This window comes from Emydura macquarii, unplaced genomic scaffold, assembly GCF_026122565.2.
Source record: "Emydura macquarii macquarii isolate MOO-44397 ecotype Brisbane River unplaced genomic scaffold, CSIRO-AGI_Emac_v2 contig_2676, whole genome shotgun sequence".
NCBI lineage: Eukaryota > Metazoa > Chordata > Testudines > Chelidae > Emydura > Emydura macquarii.
Window position 1 is genome coordinate 15,466,675 of NW_027132813.1, and position 18,506 is coordinate 15,485,180.

General features: G+C 36.4%; 1 protein-coding gene across 5 annotated transcripts in view; it reads left to right on the forward strand.

The window, feature by feature from the left end:
• GPATCH2 (G-patch domain containing 2) overlaps positions 1-18,506 on the forward strand; it is a 195,307-nt gene that overhangs the window by 141,454 nt on the left and 35,347 nt on the right. For all 5 annotated transcript variants that reach the window (XR_010922974.1, XR_010922975.1, XR_010922977.1 and 2 more), the window contains exons 7-8: positions 3,613-3,652; positions 7,347-7,417. Coding sequence is in view for 1 of the 5 variants with exons in the window: in XM_067564947.1 (XP_067421048.1) it covers positions 3,613-3,652; positions 7,347-7,417 (111 nt within the window). In the remaining 4 variants the exon portion in view is untranslated. The remainder of the gene's footprint in view (positions 1-3,612; positions 3,653-7,346; positions 7,418-18,506) is intronic.

Sequence of the window (18,506 nt, forward strand, 5' to 3'; positions counted from 1 at the left end):
CTTGCAAGTCCACTTGATAGCAATCAGTGTATACCATCTACCTTTTCAGGGGTACTCGGCCTTTGCACATCCACTGACCAATACAATCTGGAAAGGCCTAATAAGAACTTTCTCACCTGCACAGAACCCTGCTCACTCATGGGACCTGAACCTGTTCTCTCAGTACTCACAAGGCCCCCCCTTTGAGCCTTTAGCTACTTGCTCTATGTCCCTCCATTCCATAAAGGTCACTTTTCCTGTAGCCATTACCTCAGTGAGAAGGGTTGGAAAACTTGGAGCAATAATGGCAGATCTTCCATACACTATATTCCATGAGAATTACGGTTTTTTATGTCTACCCCCCAAACTCACCTATAAAGAAGTTTCAGAATTTCACTTTAACTAATCTATTCACTTTCCTGTGTTCTTCCCAAAACCACACACTTCTACAGAGAAACAAAGATTCCACTCCCTTGATGTTCAGTAAGCCTTGGCTTTCTATCTACAGAAAACAAATCCCCAAGATTGTTTGTCTCTGTAGCAGAAAGAGTCAGAGGGCACGCCACCTTCATCCAGAGAACCTCCAAATGGATCTTTGGCTGTATTTTATTTTTCCATCAGCTTTGAAATTGCCCCCTCCCGCCCCACAGCGCCCACAGTGGGGTAAGAGCTCATTCCACCAGAGCACAAGCAACAACTATAGCATCTCATCAGGAGGTACCCACCTGGATATGTAAAGTGGCCATGTGGGACTCCGTTCACACATTTGCAAGACATTATGCCCTAGTACAGGACTCCTCTGCTGATGCCTCCTTTGGGATGGCGGTACCCTGCTCAGCCCTACCATCTGCATCCTCGCACCCTCCTCCTACTTAAGTACTGCTTGCCAATTGCCCACAGTGGAATACAGTAGGGACCATCACTCGAAGAGGAGGAGGTTACATACCTATAACTGGAGGTTCTTCAAGATGTGTATTCCATATTATATTCTACTACCTGTCCTCCTTCCCCTCTGCTTCAGATCTTATCTAGCAGTTGATTGCCTTTTCTCTCCCTTTTTCTACCTTTATAGTGGAGAGAGAATCTGGGCTATTATTAATTTATATTACAATGGTCACTTGAGGCCTCAGTCATAATCAGGGCCCCATTGTGCTAGATACTATAGAACAGTCAATCTTTCCAAGCAATCCCATAGTATGCAGCACATTCAGTACTTTGAATAACTACTGTCAAACCAACAGAGAATTTTAGGACAGTGAAAAAATTTGCAGGGACACTACTTTTTTCTGAGGGGAGTGGTAGATATGCTGGAGGGTAGGGATAGGATACATAGTGACGTAACAAATTGGAACATTGATCAAAAGAAATCTAATGAGATTCAACAAGGACAAGTTCAGAGTCCTGCACCTAGGAAGAAAGAATCTCATGCACTGCTACAGACTGGGGACCGAATGGCTAGGCAGCAGTTCTGCAGAAAAGTACTTGGGGGTTACAGTGAACAAGAAGCTGAATATGAGTCAACAATGTGCCCTTGTTGCCAAGACGGCTAACAGCATATTAGGCTGCATTAGTAGGAGCATTGCCAGCAGATCGAGGGGAAATGATTATTCCCCTCTATTCTGCATTGGTGAGGCCACATTTGGAGTATTGTGTCCTGTTTTGGGCCCCCCACTACAGGAAGGATGTGGACAAATTGAAGAGAATCCAGCGGAGGACAATGAAAATGATTATGGGGCTGGAGCACATGATTTATGAGGAGAGGCTGAGGGAACTAGGCTTGTTTATTCTGCAGAAGAGAAGAGTGAGGTGGGTTTTGATAGCGGCCTTCATTGCAGGGCAGATGGGGTTAGGCTGTTCTCAGTGGTGGCAGATGACAGAACAAGGAGCAGTGGTCAAAAGTTGCAGTGTGAGTCGTCTAGGTTGGATATTAAGACAAAAAATTTCACTAGGAGAGTGGTGATGCATTGGAATGGGTTACCTAGGAAGGTGGTGGAATCTCCATCCTTAGAGGTTTTTAAGGCCCAGCTTAACAAAGTCCTGTCTGAGATGATTTAGTTGGGATTGGCCCTGCTTTGAGCAAGGGGTTGGACTAGATGACCTCCTGAGGTCCTTTCCAACCGTAATATTCTGTGATTCCATGATTCCTGCAAATCCATTAACTTGAACTCTTTAGAGAGGTTCTGAGATTATGCTAGCCTGGTTTGGAAAAAATTCAATTTAAAACTGTTAAACTATATTAGATTTAACCATTTTCGAAATCAGAGTGGTCAAGCCACTAAATTATTCACTGTTTAGAGGTCCATGAACTGGGTTAGAAATAACTAGCATTGTTTTTCAGTTAGTGAGCCATATAATTCTGTGAAGATTCAATTTACGTTTTAGCACTATGTTTGATTCAACACCCAATCACTGATAACACCACTGAATATCTTCTACAGATTCCTACTCTGCTGCTTCCTCTGGTAGACTGATTTGAGTCTTCAAGAATCTTCTTCTGTATTGTTTAGCTTTTGGAGGGAGGAGGCATGGACTTATCAGTAATTGCAGCAGTATGGGAAATCTGAGCATGGTAATGGAGATGTTCAAAAACAGGAGATTTTCAGTAAACATGGTCTGAGGAACTTTTCCATTGAGTACTTCAAGAGATCATTTTGAAAATACACTCTTTTTGGTTATACAATATTGCCATTTGCAGATAGAACAGTACAACCACATTTACAATGTGGTGGTCTTTCTATGTATTATAATACATTGAACTATGCTGCTCTTCCCCCAAAATCATTTTTATGCTTAAAAAGGCAATATATGGAGGTGAAGAAAAGGGGGAGAGAGGTGTAGGACCAGGTGCTCTCCTTCCTTTTCCTAATCTGAGATTTGCCCCCAACAGCAACTGTTAAATCCCTATGTAATGCCCTGTGTAGCCAAATTTGGAGGACTGCAGCCTGTTTCAGATCTTGGTGTGCATAAAAGCTAGTCTAAATCCCCCATTGGATACGGTGTGGGAAGGCATTGTGGTAGCTCATCCTATATTTCATTCATGACCTGCAACCTTCCTACTATTCCAGTGTTTTGCCTCTCTAAAATAAAAGATCATCAGTAATCCCAAATTATGTGACAGTTTTGAGACATAAGACCCCAAATGTATGTCAACCTGCAATTTAAAATAGAATTAAAATCCTAGCCTCAACTGGTGAACTGTTAATGTGTTAACATGTACCAGTTAGCCCTCAGTACTTATAGATTTTTTAATCTCTAATAATTAAAAGTTTACACTTCAGTAACAAGAGTAGAATTAAATTATTAGTAGCAGACATTTAAATATACAGATTAAGATGTAAAGTGTTAGCATTTATGAATTAAATTAATTTAATAGAACATAATTAAATGTAAAGCTGATGGCTACTCACTTTGCCTAAAAAGCAGAAATTTGCAGAGCTAGTGCATTCTTACATTACTATCAAAACTGTAACAGGCTTCAAGAGTTCCATAAAATATCCCATTAAAATAAAGCATAGCCAAAGGCTATATTTTGCTGGTGGACAATAAAATAACCAAAAGCACGCACAAACTGGTCATATGATAGCACGTGCTTTAGGTAGTTATATTGCTAAACCCTTTCTTTTTCTCCTACAGCCACTGGTTTAGCCCTGGGGCTAGGAAGGAACATAGCCAGGTAAGAACCACTTTAATCAAGAACAGTTTACTTCATATATTTGAAGGAATTTAACTGTCTTTACTCCAAAGCTATTGGGTCAGTATTTTAATACATAAGAAGAAAAGCAACCTTAATTCCATGTTTCTTTGCAAGCTGTTGACAAAACTTAACAGCGAAGCATTTCAGTAGGTCTTTTGGTTAATAAGCTGACTTGCCAAATGATACTAGATAAGCATCACAGTACAGTTTTATTACCAGTTTAAGATTTCAGAATATTTTACCCTGGTAACCTGTTTGTTATTAACAATAGTACCTGTGTTTCTCTGAAACTGTAGTCTTGATGCTTCTGTAAAATGGAGACCACCTGACATTTTCCACAGTATTGAAGGAATTTAAAACTATGCAAGAACAGACTTGTAGGGTGAAATCCTCACCCCACTCTTCTCCTTTGCTCTAGGTAAAAGGGTTAGAGGGGAATAAAGGGGCGGGCTGTTAAAACCTGCCAGGTGAGGATTCTCCTGTTGCACAAGCAGCAGAAGGCAGACATAAATTCATCATGCACTCCCATGTAGGGGTTATGCTGGGGGATGTGTTGAGGGAGGGTTGCAGTGACTGTGGAGAAGCCAGACAGTGTTGTGACCTACTGAGAAGCCCAGGGAGTCTGCTATAATTTAAACAGGAGCCCAGGGTGGGCTAAATTATATCAGGGGCATAGCCCCAGCTCAAGAGGACACAGAGGTATCTTAAAGCCATCATGGCCCTCCTGTTCCTCTGGAAACAGCACAGAATCTCACAAGTTGTATGTTGGTTACTTCACACTTAAGATCAGTGAATTTAACAAGAAAAAACTTGAATAGCACAGTGTTGCTTAACTGATGACCTTCTTTCAGACTTGGAAAAATACTTAGTTATATACATGGCAAAGCAAAAGTTATTAACAGAACAAGAACTTGCTATCTAGTTTTGTATTTTAAAATGTGTAAATAAGCCTCTCTCTTTTGTATTTTGAACATATTAGTTCTTTTCAATCACTCATTAAAAGTAAGTGAATACATCAGTAATACATCAGATTTCTAGAGTAAAACTCATTGGGTCATAATTGCTGCAAATTGACGTAGCTCAATTGATTTCAATCGATCTATGCTGATTTACACCAATGGAAGTTCTAGCAAATAGATTTTAAGCATCATGGAAAGCAATAAATAATACAATAAAATGCAAAAGATTTTTAGAAAATACATCATGTTTTTAGGATCATTCTGAATTCTTGTAGCTCTGATAGGTGAGAGTTAAATCAGCATATCTGTTTTCCCCCTTCTTTCGAACTCAAAAAAACTTTATAGTCTCTCTCAACTAATTTTACTTCCTCAATCCAGACAGGATGAAAAAAATAGATAGTTTTAGCTGTAAATAGTGAAAATATCATAATGCATGTTACAGGATGCTGTCTGACATTTAACAGCTACACAGACAACTTTATATGATATTTACCTCACATCTTTTTGAGACTTATTTCTTGTAGAAGAAACCAGCTTTTTAAAAGCTGGCTTTATGTTGTCAAATGTACTGATTGTAACAAGTAGCACTCAGTGAATTGCAGTTTAAATTAAAACAAAGAATTCATTTGATATCCTGAATGTCTCAAATTACTTTATAGTTAACTTAATTTGCACCTTTAGTACTTCTTTAAAGGTTCTGAAATGCAGACTAGCCATTCAGGTTTCCAGGCTAAGAGGTGTCCCAGCATCCATTATGCTGGTGATCTCAACCACCGTGAAACCTAACTGCAATGTGAACAACGCCTGTAATGCTAAATGAATTAATATTTTCTCAAAAAATACATGATTTTGTAATTCTTAAAATAATTTCACCTTATGGGTTGTAAAATAATTACTAAAGCTTTTGAACTTTTGGTGATGGCAGGGGGGGTCAGGTAAATTAATAAGTTTTCAGACTGTAGCTGAATCATGTAATGAATGTAATGTCATCACATGAAACAGAAGCTAGTGATCTGTGGTGGAGTTTACACTTCAGGACCTGTAAAAGAAGAGAGTAAAAGTGAGTTTAATACTAATAAAAATTACTCCTCACAATATCTTACAGAAATTTCCGTATGGAGGGCCAGGTTGTATAACTATAGGCTTTACCTGCTGTAGTATTATAATGTTGTTGTTGTGTTTTAAATTATTTAATTTGGAAGTAAAAATGTATTGAAGTAGAGCATATGTAATTGCCTATTCAAGATGGAGTTATGTGTCAGGTAAACTATTCAACAACAAAAAGACGGTCCCTCTTAACCTGGTTATTTGAGGTATTCAGCACATAATTAATGCTGGACACCTTTAAATGTGAGTTGTAAATACTGCATGTTATTCACAATAAGCAAATAAAAAAATCATTTGTAAAACAATTTAATAGAAACCCTGCATGGTGAAACATTGTTTTTTATCAGGTGTCTTTTAGATCACCTTTTAAATCTAAACTGTACTTATTTTGCCCAGTCTTAGAAATTGACAGTTCAGAAGCATTTCTTACCTAAAAAATAACTGTGGCTTGTATTTGGAAAATAACTGTATCTAGGAAGACTGATTAATTAAATTGAAGATGTTATTCCTACTCTTTGCAGTTCATGCTCATGCACAAGACCAAGGTGGGGTTTCCCAATGCACAAAGTTTTAAACTAATAGGTCCAGAAGGGGCATCATTTGCCCATCTCTGAAATGATATTGTGAAGTCTCCAAGCATGTCCCCTAATTTTTTTCTGACTGCCTTCAGTATGTTGCTTTCTTAGATTGCTGCAGTCATTTGTGTAGCTAAATCTTCAGTTCCGTTCTGCTCAACACTTTCTATCCTTTGCTGAAGGCTTGGTTCCCTTCAAAATATGATTTTAGTTTCTTTTGCTATTAGTTTGCACTTCTGTGTAATTAATTGGAGCCATTTCTCACTCTCACATTGAGGAGTGTCACATCTGTTGGAGATAAATTTTGAATAATGAAGTAGTTTGATTTTGGAAAAGACTTCACATTGTATTTATTTGAGAGAAATCTCAAAAACAGGTTGGTCTAGAACCTAAATTATTTTATTCACCAGTGCAAGCTAAAAGTGTTAGAAAGATTGGGTATTTAGGTTTTGTTGTTTGTTCTGAAAAATTCAACCTTTTGAAAATTGCTGAGTCTCAGCAGAGTTTATAAACATTGCTTAACTGTTTAGATACCAGTGCTAATCTGAGTGTTCTTTTTTTAAGTGAGCTGCTCTATACCCTTTCATAATAAAAAGAGTTTTGAAGATGTAAATTATTTATGAATAATTCTTTAAAATAATTCTTTAAAATCTCAGTTCAAAGTCAGAGTAATATTTGTGGAACTCTGAAATTCTTCATTTTCAAATGTCTTTTCTAAAACTACGAAGTTCTAATAATGTTGGGTTTAAAATTAGTAGATAGGTAATTATCTTAACTCTACATGTGTCTTCACAAAATTTTATTAAAATTCTGTAATGACTGACCATCAATTTATCAAGAATGCACTGAGGCTCCAACTTTTAACATTTCTAGTGGCCTTGCCATAAGTGACACTGTTTAAAATCCAATGTATAATATCTAGTTTACTGTTAAGAAATACAATCACAAAAGGATGACAAAGCTAGGAAAAAAAATTTTTAACAATAAAAAATCGCTTTGTTTCCAACACAATTGTGAATGTTTTTTATGTAGCTTCAGCTCCTGAGGGATAACCGATCTGAGAGAGGGCACAAGAAAAACATTTCAGTAAAAACAGCTAGCAGGTAAGATAAAGCTGAAAATATACTTTAAATCACTAACTTAATTTTCACTTCTATCTCCCAAAATTTTATATAGGGATTGATTCCATCCTTGGTGGGCTTTTTTCTATCTATAACTTCATTTTTATAGCCTTTTCAGTGTAATTTAAATCGTTTATCAACATTTGTAAATCGGATTGTATTGGTAATTGTATCAAAGTAACATATTTACTCTGATTATAATCATTTTATTAAACAGCTGGATAAAATGGGTGACCAAGTAGGGCTCCTGACTTTGCAGTATAATAGTAAGGGTCAAGCATAATGATAAAGGTAATTGAAAATAGCTTAACACATGTGTCAGTCTTGTAACATGGTTAGAAATGTCTTTTTCCTGTTTAAAAAAAGAACAAAAACATCTGATTAGCAAACCTTATGGAAACAAATTTTGTCACTGGCAAAAAAAAAAAAAAAAAAAAGTCAAGCATAGCAGTAATAAGCTGTGACAAGAAATCATAGTCAAATCTCCCAGGTAAGTGACTGTTTGTAGATCTTGTGTGTTGTACGTAATTTCCCCCAATATTCACTGTAACAAATTGCTTTATAAAACAGAAATTTACATAAATGTTTTCTTTGCTGTATACAATACCTATTACTTACACAACTTGCAGTGGCATTATTTGGGATGGCAAATACATTCTTTTTAAAAGGCAATAACACAGTAAAAGACTTGGATAATACCCCACTTTTGAGGGAGAGTAGGCATGTGGCCTTCAACTTTTTGCTTTGCAGTATATCCATGATCTTTAGTTATTTGGATATAGCCATTTATATGATGCTAGTAAATACAGGATGTTCTTCATATCCAAAGTGTGAAACCAAATATTCACTTTGATCATATGAGTATTAAATATGAAAATACTTAATTTAAATTGTGTGCAAGTTCAGATGACATCTTCCAATGGTTGGTTCCACCAGTAAAGCAGAATCTGTTATACATCATCTTCACACAATTTATTAGACTCTGTTAAATGTTTTCCAAGCTAAACAAATATTTTAAAGATATTTTGAAAGCAATTTCCTGGCAAGCATAGTTCTGAAATCACATTTTTGTTTAGAACAACAGTATATGAAGAAGATTGTCAACTGTTGAACTGAATTCTCAACATAAGAACATATTTAGTGCCTGATTCTCATTTTCCTGCCACCATCCAAAATTTCAACAACTTAATATTTTACCTGTATAAAAGTTGTTAAAAACAAATGGAAGAATTGTATATATGGAAAGTAAGCGTACATACTACATTGCAACCACACAGTAACTTATCCTATTGATGAAATCCATTGGTTCAAGTTAGCAATATAAATAGAGTGGGTGGGATTTCAAGCTGGGCAGTACTGCCAGAGGGCTCCCTACAGCTTGACTTATTTTTAAGTTGCCATTCCTGCCAGAAGGGAATTGACCACCTTGCTGCTTCATTTAAAATTCCCGACTTCACTTGTGTGTGTGGAGGGACAAAATTTCTTTCCTTTCAGGCTTCTGAAAAAAAGATTGGTTCAGATGAAGTCAATATTGTACACAAAGTTAATGAGAGGGCAAGTCCTGAATTATACCTTCCTAGTAAATGTGAAGTCTCATTGCTGCATATGGAATCTTGAAATGGCAACAGTCTGTCTTTCAGATCTTTACAAATGTAGTCAGATTCTTTTAAAAGCTGTAAATTAGCAAAGCTCTATTGAAACCAGTGGAACTTCACAAATTTACAGCAGCTAAGGTTTTGACCCACTCTTTAGCATAATCATAAAACAACTCTAAGTAAAGCTATTGCATCTGAGGTTACTATGTGCATATGCTGCTAAATCTTTTGTTGAATACAAGTGTTCGTTCTCACTTGAAAGTCTCAAGCACTCTCAAATTTATTCTAAATTACCTTTTGCACATTTTCAACAATTACATTTGACATGTAAGGATATTATAATTCAGATGATTAATCTTCTTTTAAAGGAGTCTCACAACAAATTATAACTATGACTAATAGAAATGTCTTGTCTTGTGGTTTATTGCTAAATACAATAATAGAAAATCAATAGATGGTAAACATTTGAGGGTTTATAAAATTATTACCCAGCACACTTTAGATTTTTAAGCCATTAGCCAATGCATATATGTTGAGTGTAGTATACGCCACATTAATGGGTATTGTGTGCACAGTGTTATATATATTGTGATGGGGTGGCCTTCGTGCTCCCGTGGGCCGAGCGCTTTTTCACTGTGGTAGGCACAAAATGGCCGCCCGGGGCTCCCACCAGTCTCAAGATGGCGGCCATCTCTCTTTGGGCCAGTCTTCCCGCAGGCCGAGTAGTGCCCTTGGGTTCTAAGGTTTGGGGTAGGGGGTGTCCGAGCCCGCCCTCTTCTTCGGACACCAGCCCAGAGACCCTGGCTGACAGCAGTGGCTGGCTGCTGCTCTAAGGCAATGCGTAAGTCTTTTCTCTGGGCTGCTTCCCTACCCTGGTCCCCGTTGGGGCTAAGTGGCCACTCCACCGGGCAAGCCCCTGTTTTCCTCTGGCTTCTGCCACTCACTGTTCTCCTTCTCCTTCTCCTTCTCCTTCTCCTTCTTCTTCTCCAAAGCTCCCAAACTCCAAGAGCACCCTGCCTTGCTGGCAGGGAGCTCATATCTGCTCCCAGGCAGTGCTTAATGGGTCTCAGCTGGCTCTGGCCTCAGCTGACCCTAATTGGTCCCAGCTGGCTCTGGCCTCAGCTGACCCTGATTAGCCTGGAGGAAGCCTTGGGCAGCTGCTAGGGGAACAGGGCCTTGAACATTCTTGGGCTAACGTAGCGCCCTTCTACCACCCTCCAGTAGCCCCTGTCACAATATATATATATATACATATATATATAAAATTGTTGGGAAGTTATGTTCACTAAATGTATTGTACTCTCCCCACAATTCTGTTCACCCATGTCAAGTATCCCACAATACTTTGCAAACCTGAAGTCAACTTTGACATTAGAAAATAGGAAGCCTGTCAAAGCCAAGCTCCATGATTGATGTTTTTTAGCCCTGGTTGGGATGTACCTCTGTGCCTAACTGAGGTAAAAAAAGTACAGAACAAAACAACAAGTTAATGAAATGTTATAAGCTGGTGGGTTGGTTTTTGGTGACTTGTAAAAAGTTTTGTAACTTCTAAAATCGTGCTATAAATACTGCTAGTTATCTTTGAAGCACAGCTTCTGTGTAAGATAAGAATTGTTTGCTGGAAGGAGGATATACCTGTCTCCTTTACATATTGTACTTCTTTTTCTTTAGATAATAAATTTGGCTAAGTTTGGATATTTGTCTCTTAAACATTTTTAAGAATGAGCCACAAGTGTCACCTAACTACTGGTTCCAACTTTCAGTCAATAAAGCTATATTTGTTGCTCTTATTGCAAGACAGGAGTTGCTGAATGTATTTATTTGTGTAGTTGCCACGCTAGCTTATTTCTAATCATGTAAATATATTTTTTTGTGGTTGGTGTTCTGAAAGATATTTTCTCTTAATACTTTTTATGTTTGCCTTGACTTTTCCTACACCTTCTGGATGAGTGACCACAGTTCTTGTCTCAGCATGTGGAAAAAGTAAAGATTAGAGACCTACATTGCACTAGATCAGTGAATTGTGGAATAATTTACTCCAGAACTGTGTCAGGCAGGTAAGAAGGGATAAACACCCAATTGGTCTGTTACTGTCTTTTTTTCTGTGCTGTAGCATTGATACTTTCTGAAGGAGCTTAGCTATATTAGGTTGCTCACATAAGATTACAAACATTAAAATTTGAAAATGCAAGTGAGTTTCAACTTTATGTACATTAAATATAGCCTCAAACTAACTCTACAAAATATCTTCAAGCTTTTATAATGAGAAGTTATGAGATATTATTAATTTTTTGTGAAGTGGTAATATGCCTCTTGATGCCCAGAAGGCTGAGGAGAATCAGTCCCTGTGCCATGGAGCTCAGACTCTGAATAAACAACACAATGTTGATATGATGCAGTACATACTGGGTGTTTTATATTTGACATATGTGAGGGGAAAAAACTAGTTCTATTGCCATAAAAAGTAGTTTTAGGCTATGAACCTGCACCTTTTTCCTTTGCTTCTTAATGTATTGTCTACTGCCCATTATTACATGATGATATTAGTGGTTGAAAGCAGAGTAAAGAATAGAATTATCAGACACGTAAATGAACATGATATGTTGGGGAAGTGTCAACATGGCTTTTGTAAAGGGAAATCATACCTCACAAACCTATTAAAATTCTTTGAGAGTGTTAACAAGCATGTGGACAAGGGTGATCCAGTTGATATAATATACTTGAACCTTCAGAAAGCCTTTCACAAGGTCCCTCACCAAAAGCTCTTAAGCAAAGTAAACAGTCATGGGATAAGAGGGAAAGTTCTTTCATGGATCAGTAAGGTCCACCAATAGCTATTAGCCAAGATGATCATGGATACAACCCCATGGTGCAGATGTCTCTAAATGTCTGACTTCCAGAAACTGGGGTTGCATGACAGGGAATGGATCACTCAATAATTGCCCTGTTGTGTCCATTCCATCTGAAGTAACTGTCATAGATCACTGTCAAAAGACAGGATTGTGAGCTAGACGGACCATTTGTCTGACGCAGGGTGGCCACTCTTATGACAGATTACCAAATTTAGGATCTCTTTTTGGTTTTACGTAGCCCTAGAGGAATTAGGCTATGTTGTAATCTCTTGATTAAAAAAACAAAATTACAGACAACTGAAGTAGTTAAACTTCTAGAATAATATTAATTATTTATAATGGTATTTGTTTTTTTTAAAGTATCTGTACATTAAGTGCAATAATTCATTCAAATATTTTTCTTCTGGCTCATAGTATTATAGATGGGATTTATGGTATGTACATTTATTGAAAGGCTAAAATTAAAAACAGGACAAGAATTGCTGCTGCTTTTCCAGATATGATAAAACAACTTGATCATTCTTCAGTGGTTCCCAGAGATTGTGTGAACTCTGTCTTTTTAAGAACAAAACACATTTCCTGGCCCTCAGTTCTTTTCCTTCACTAAGGTAAAACTGTTAATACCAGTATCTCTTGGGGAAAAAAATGGACAAGCACTCAGCAGCCTGAGTGGTGGGAGAACAGGTCTATCAGCTATTCCTCTTTTCTTGGAAGTCTGCTGTTTCCTGAAGGCCCCAGCAAACAGCACAGCCTGAAACAGGTTTCATCACATCCCTAAAAGGAGGAGGCCTGTGAAGGATGGAAGCTTGGGAAATGGTACAAGAGACAAAGTGGGTAGCATCAAAGAAAAATGTTGCATGGTGATACATGATGCATGTTAATAAAAATATTGTGCATAATATTTCCAGATTTTCTGCAACCCATCTACACTTGTTAATCTCAGTCCTATCCAGGCTTCTAAGTATTTTGGGTAGGTTGGAAAAAAGAATGCATCATCTAATTATATTTTTATTATTTTATTTTATTTTATTTTGGTATTCTGTGAAAACTAGTATTAAAAAGGAAGGTTCTAAAATGAGAAAATGACACAAAATGTGTTCAGAAATTTGAAAAGTATATTTTTTTCTTGAGATGTAGAAATATTGAGTTCAGCCTTCTTTGCATCAGGTCAGAAAAAAAATCCCTATTTACATTTGAACAGAACTCGTTCAGTTTCATCTGATGATACAGATCAATGTATTTTGTTACACAGATGTGACAAATAGAATTACAGCTGCTCTTTATTTGATCTTCTAAAGAGACAAAGATGTGCAAGGATGCTGTCTGCTCCCTATTTCCCACCGTGTCATCTGTTGTTTGGGAAGGAGTCCTAATTTGCAGCAGATACAAAACTATTTGTCGTGTTGCAGGCTTGCCAAAAATAAATGAAACTATTAATTACTACATTTTTTGAGCAGCTGTTAATAGATTGGGATAAGAAAACTGTACATTAGACTACTGGTTAATTACAAGAACTATAATTGTTTAATGTGGCTTTTGTGGAATGAAATTACTGTACCAGAAGATGTGAACTGTCTGTTTTTAGACACCATACAAGAAAATGAATACTTACCTTTAAAGCAATATCTCTAGGAATAAGTATATTTTATACAATAATTATTGACTTTTGTCATCCTACACATTTTATATTCCAAACAAACAATAAATTAAACTGGAGTTAAGATTGAATATATATCCATAATAAAAGTATAAACAATTACAGAGAGTTGTAATAATTCTAAATACAATCCATTACAAATACAGGAAATAGAGAATTAAGATTGAACTTAAGGTGTTTAAGATAAAAACAGATAGGATTTTTTGAGTGATTTAGCTAACTCTTCCTTTAGTGACATTATGCAACAACCATACAATAATATTATGCATAATAGTGTTTGTAGTTGCAGATTAAATGTAAATGAATTTTAAAGACATTTTTTGTTTATGGTGTCACCCTCAGGGAGGATGGTGGCATGTTATGCTATCAGTAGTCACCACTTTCTCTCTGGGTATTAGGATTCAGCCTCATTGAGAAAAATAGAAGATTACAGCCATTTTGAAAAAGGAAGTTTTTCAAGTAATTTTCTGTAGTAGAGTATTATTTGTCAGGCACTGCTGTAAGAGACTTTCAGTTAGAAAGAATAATAGTAAAAAATGAACATTAATCTTTTTTTTAAAAAGTTGAAATATAGCCAGTGTATAATATTTCAGTGAGTTTTAACTATATGGAAACTTTGAACAGTCTCTGTTCTTCCATTAATAAAATCACTTGAGAGAGAAAAGTCATCTGATATTGGATGCTTAATTTCTAAAAGGACCTATTTTTAATTGTAACTCGTAAACTAGTTAATGAATATGATTGGGCACAGAATACATTTTCTGGGATTTTATCAAGCAAACATGCTGTCATTTGGGGGAAGATGCACTGTATTCTGTATATATAACAGATTGGTTAAATTCTTGTTTTGAGTGTAAAACTCAATTCAGCTTTAACTATAGATTCATGAGCAGCACCTGAGTACTAGTGCTTTAGCCATACCTAGCATTTTACAGTGATCTACACAAACTGTGGGAGCAGCTGAGTGCTGAGCAGTTTTGAAAATCTGACCCTTAATGTCTAAGGCTACGGCTACACTGATGGTGGCAAATTCGCCACTGTCAAATCGATTTCTCTGGATCGACTGAGCGGTCAGTGCAGACCTGCTCAGTCAATCCAGAAATCGACGTACTAAGACCAGCTACACAAGTAGCTCAGCGCAGTGCAGACAGAGCACAGAAGAGAAGCTCAGCAGTCGACGGGAGTTATGCAAGTTTTTTTGCGTACTTTGCGTAACTCCCGTCAACTGCCTCCGAATCTGTCTAAGAGTTAAAACTCACTTGTACTGCAGAGGGCTAGTCAAGGCCCTTCACACCATTTAACCATTGGCTAGGAGCTGTGCAGGGCTTGACCAAATGTTCACATAGGAGTTCCTGCTTATCCTCTGCACACCACAGAAAGGATCTCCATGCCTGCCCTGCCTAGACCAGTACCAAAAACAAGGATGGATGCTGGCCTTGGGATTCATGTCAATGCAGATCCAGTGGTCCCAACACCATTTGCAGCTGAGATGGAGGGGCTGTAGTTATTCAGGCCCATAGGAGAGAAGGAAGAGTCTAGCCATAAATGGACAGACATTAGTAATTTATTTCAAAATATACAGAATTCAACTTTACTGTTTGCATATGCATTTCCAATAGTATTGTGAAATCTTTCTTTGTTGTAATTTTTGGATCTATTTGAAAATAACTTATTAACGTTTCAGCAACTCTCCTTTCTAAAAACATTCCCTGGGTTTAGTAACTTGTGCCAGATTAATATTATTCTTTTAATTATCTGCTAACTTCCTAATAGTAATATTTAATTTTGATTAGGACAATATAAATGTGTCTATTTATACTACCAACGAATATTGCCACTACAAAATACAAAATGTAAAAATGTCATTTTTCCCCCCATTTATCTAACTGATATATGTTGCAGTCAGTGGGTCTAATTCTGCATTCACTCTCACCATGTGCAACCCTGCTGTACTCTGTGTTGTTGCATGGAGGTAAGTGAAGGCAGAATTAGTGGGCGGGAACAAAGTATAATTTGCCTGTTACTGAATCCCCTCCTTTTCCCCTTATACTGTTTATAGCTTTAACTAATAAATCACAGATTTTGATTCATGAATTATGATTATACAACCTGTCAGAAAGTCAGATTGCTTGAAGATATATTGGTCAGCTACAATATGAAAAACAGAAGTAGGAGGGGCATGGAGAAAAATCCAATATGAGTTCTGGAAAAACATTACGGCCAAACCTGATCTGGTTGAAGTACTCAGTACAATAGTTCTGTTTTCTGAGCCAGTTGGAAGGCAGTAGTTAAAAGACTGAATGAAAGGTTTTTAATGGGATAAAGAATTTCTAGATCACTGGTTTAGATCTGGGTCTGATTGACAAGGACTGAAAATGATTACTATCTGTTGCTGTTTATCTGTGTGAAATTAATTACTAGTCCCAGTCTGCTTTCTAGTGGACCATGTCCATACCAACTGACATCTTATTTTCATTCTCCGTCCAGAGGCCAAGGATGGAATGGGCTAAGCTGCTGAATACTTTTTCAACTTTAGACATCCTCCCTGTTGGTCAAGTTTGAGACATCATTATGGAGGAAATTGTCACTATTGCTCCTATGTTCTGTACTTGCTTTGAAGATAAATTTAGAGGTTGGTCCTGCACCCCTTTACACATTTACCTTTACTCTTATGAGTAAAATTGAACAAGAGTATAAGCATTTACAGGATCATGCCTTGAATTTGGTTTAAAAGACTTTCAAAAGCACTGTACTCACTTCATTTTGTAAAAGAGTTTACTGGTAAATTCATTTTCATGTGAAGGACCAAAAATAGTAATGCAGCAGCAGATTAGCAATGATACAGTTAGCAATGGTCACTCTGTTGAAATATCCATTGCATTCTGTGATACCTGTATACATTAAGGCGCTGATCTAACTTCTAATCAAGTCAATGAGAGTCTTTCCACAAAATCATTATTTCCCGGTTAGAGCAAAAGGCTTTGTTTGCCTTGGAATTTCTGGAACAGCAGGAGATTGTTATTCTGTAACAACAGTCTACTCCAATAACATAATCTCTTCACTAGCCACATTTTGTAGATACTTAAATATGAACCATATCCATCTTTCCTTAATTGTTACTTGATATAAAAATCATAATACATGTTATATTTAGAATTCTGTAATCTAAAATCAGTTGAGTGAACTCTTTTGAACATAGAGTAGATCTTCTGAATTCTTCACTTCTAAAAACAAATGAGGTTAGGTTTTCCTTCAGAGCCATCAGAATACCTCTTATGGACATTTTAAAAGTCATTCTTTCAACTTGATATTTTCATTACATATCACTTCCAAGTGCCGTGTCTCAGCAGGTTCCAGTATTGTAGACACAAGAGTTTCTCATGATGAAAAATACAAAATGGTAGTATTTTTGTGAGGAAAGCTATAATCTTGAATGATCTGTTCTAGTTTAGTTAACAGAATTTTTCTTTCTTAGCATTCTTTGTTGACTTGTTTTGTGCACCAAGATATTGGTTTGGATTTGCCTTTGTCTAATTCATATACTTTTGATCAATTCCAACTCATGCCCAATTATATTACACTAAATTAACATAATTCAACAGATGTTGATATTTAAATGTTTTTTGGCATTCACATCTTGGACAGCTGTCTTAGAGCTTGGGGAAAAGGCAAACATTTAGAGTTAAATGCTGAACATATGCTTAAATTACTAATTAGAAACAAGAAAAAATAATGCATTATCCTTTCTGAGGACAGTAAAGCTCTAATACAGATTTTTTTAAAAAGATTTTCAGTTCACAGTTAGAGTCCATGGCTCTCTGGAGATTGGGTGCTGTGGCACTGGATTTCATTTCCATTTGGATTTGCTGAATGGGATGCCAATAGAGACTTGCTTAGTGTAGGTGAACTTGAATTAGGTCTCAGAAGTGCTGGAAAAAGACAATGTGAAGACAAGTGTTAGAGTACTCTAGGTGGTGATGAGATACTCCACTGACAGGAGATATTAATATTTTCCCATTCATAGTTAGATTGCACTAGTACTCCATTAAAACAAATGTCACTCTTATGTTTAAAGTTGCATTCTGAACAGATTGGCTTGATATGAAAGGATTTTGACATAGAACAATGCTACTATCATATCTGTTTAACATTTAATAAAAAGAAAAAAGTGTATCGCTCTTGATAGTTAATCTTCACATTGGTAGAGGCAGATGCTGCAATTTGTGTTACGTTGGTGATGTCATTCTTTTAACTGATTCTGAGGAAAAAGCTTCAGAGCTTGCAAAGTGAGTAGATAGATCTAGTGTGAAATTCTGATTTCACCTGAATGATATTTATAAATAATAATAATTAAAAAAAAAAAAAGTGATAACACTTGGGAGGCATGCTCTTATCCTTGTAAGAGTTAGAAATTAATGTTATATATTTGTATATAATATAGTATGTATATAATGAGTGTGTAGCAATAAATACAAAATTATTTTGCCAATTTCTTTTTATTGTTAATTGAGAGAGATTGCAAAATTTACCAAAACTGTTTATAGCAGACAATCCCAGATTACAGTATCAATAGTCTAGTCAAGAGGCTACACATCTTACTAGTAATATATACACTCTTTAGTTGTTTATAACTATGTATGCAACCCAGGAATGAATTTTTTTTCTTTGATTTTAATTTTAGGATTTAGGTAATATAAATGCAAAGAAATGACAGAAGGTATATACAATTTTTGTATTTCAAACTGCATCAATTCTTCTAATTCCATGTGATAAAACAATTTATTCATATTGTCTCCTTGTTCTTGATATTTTGGTTTAAAAATACTGATTTTCAAACTGGCTACTTTATCTATATCTGCAATATATTTTTTCATGGGGTTTTGCTGTGAGTAGCATATAATACTGAATACTTAATTTTATGGTAGATGAAAATGGCTGAATTGCCTTTTAATACTATATATTCTGAT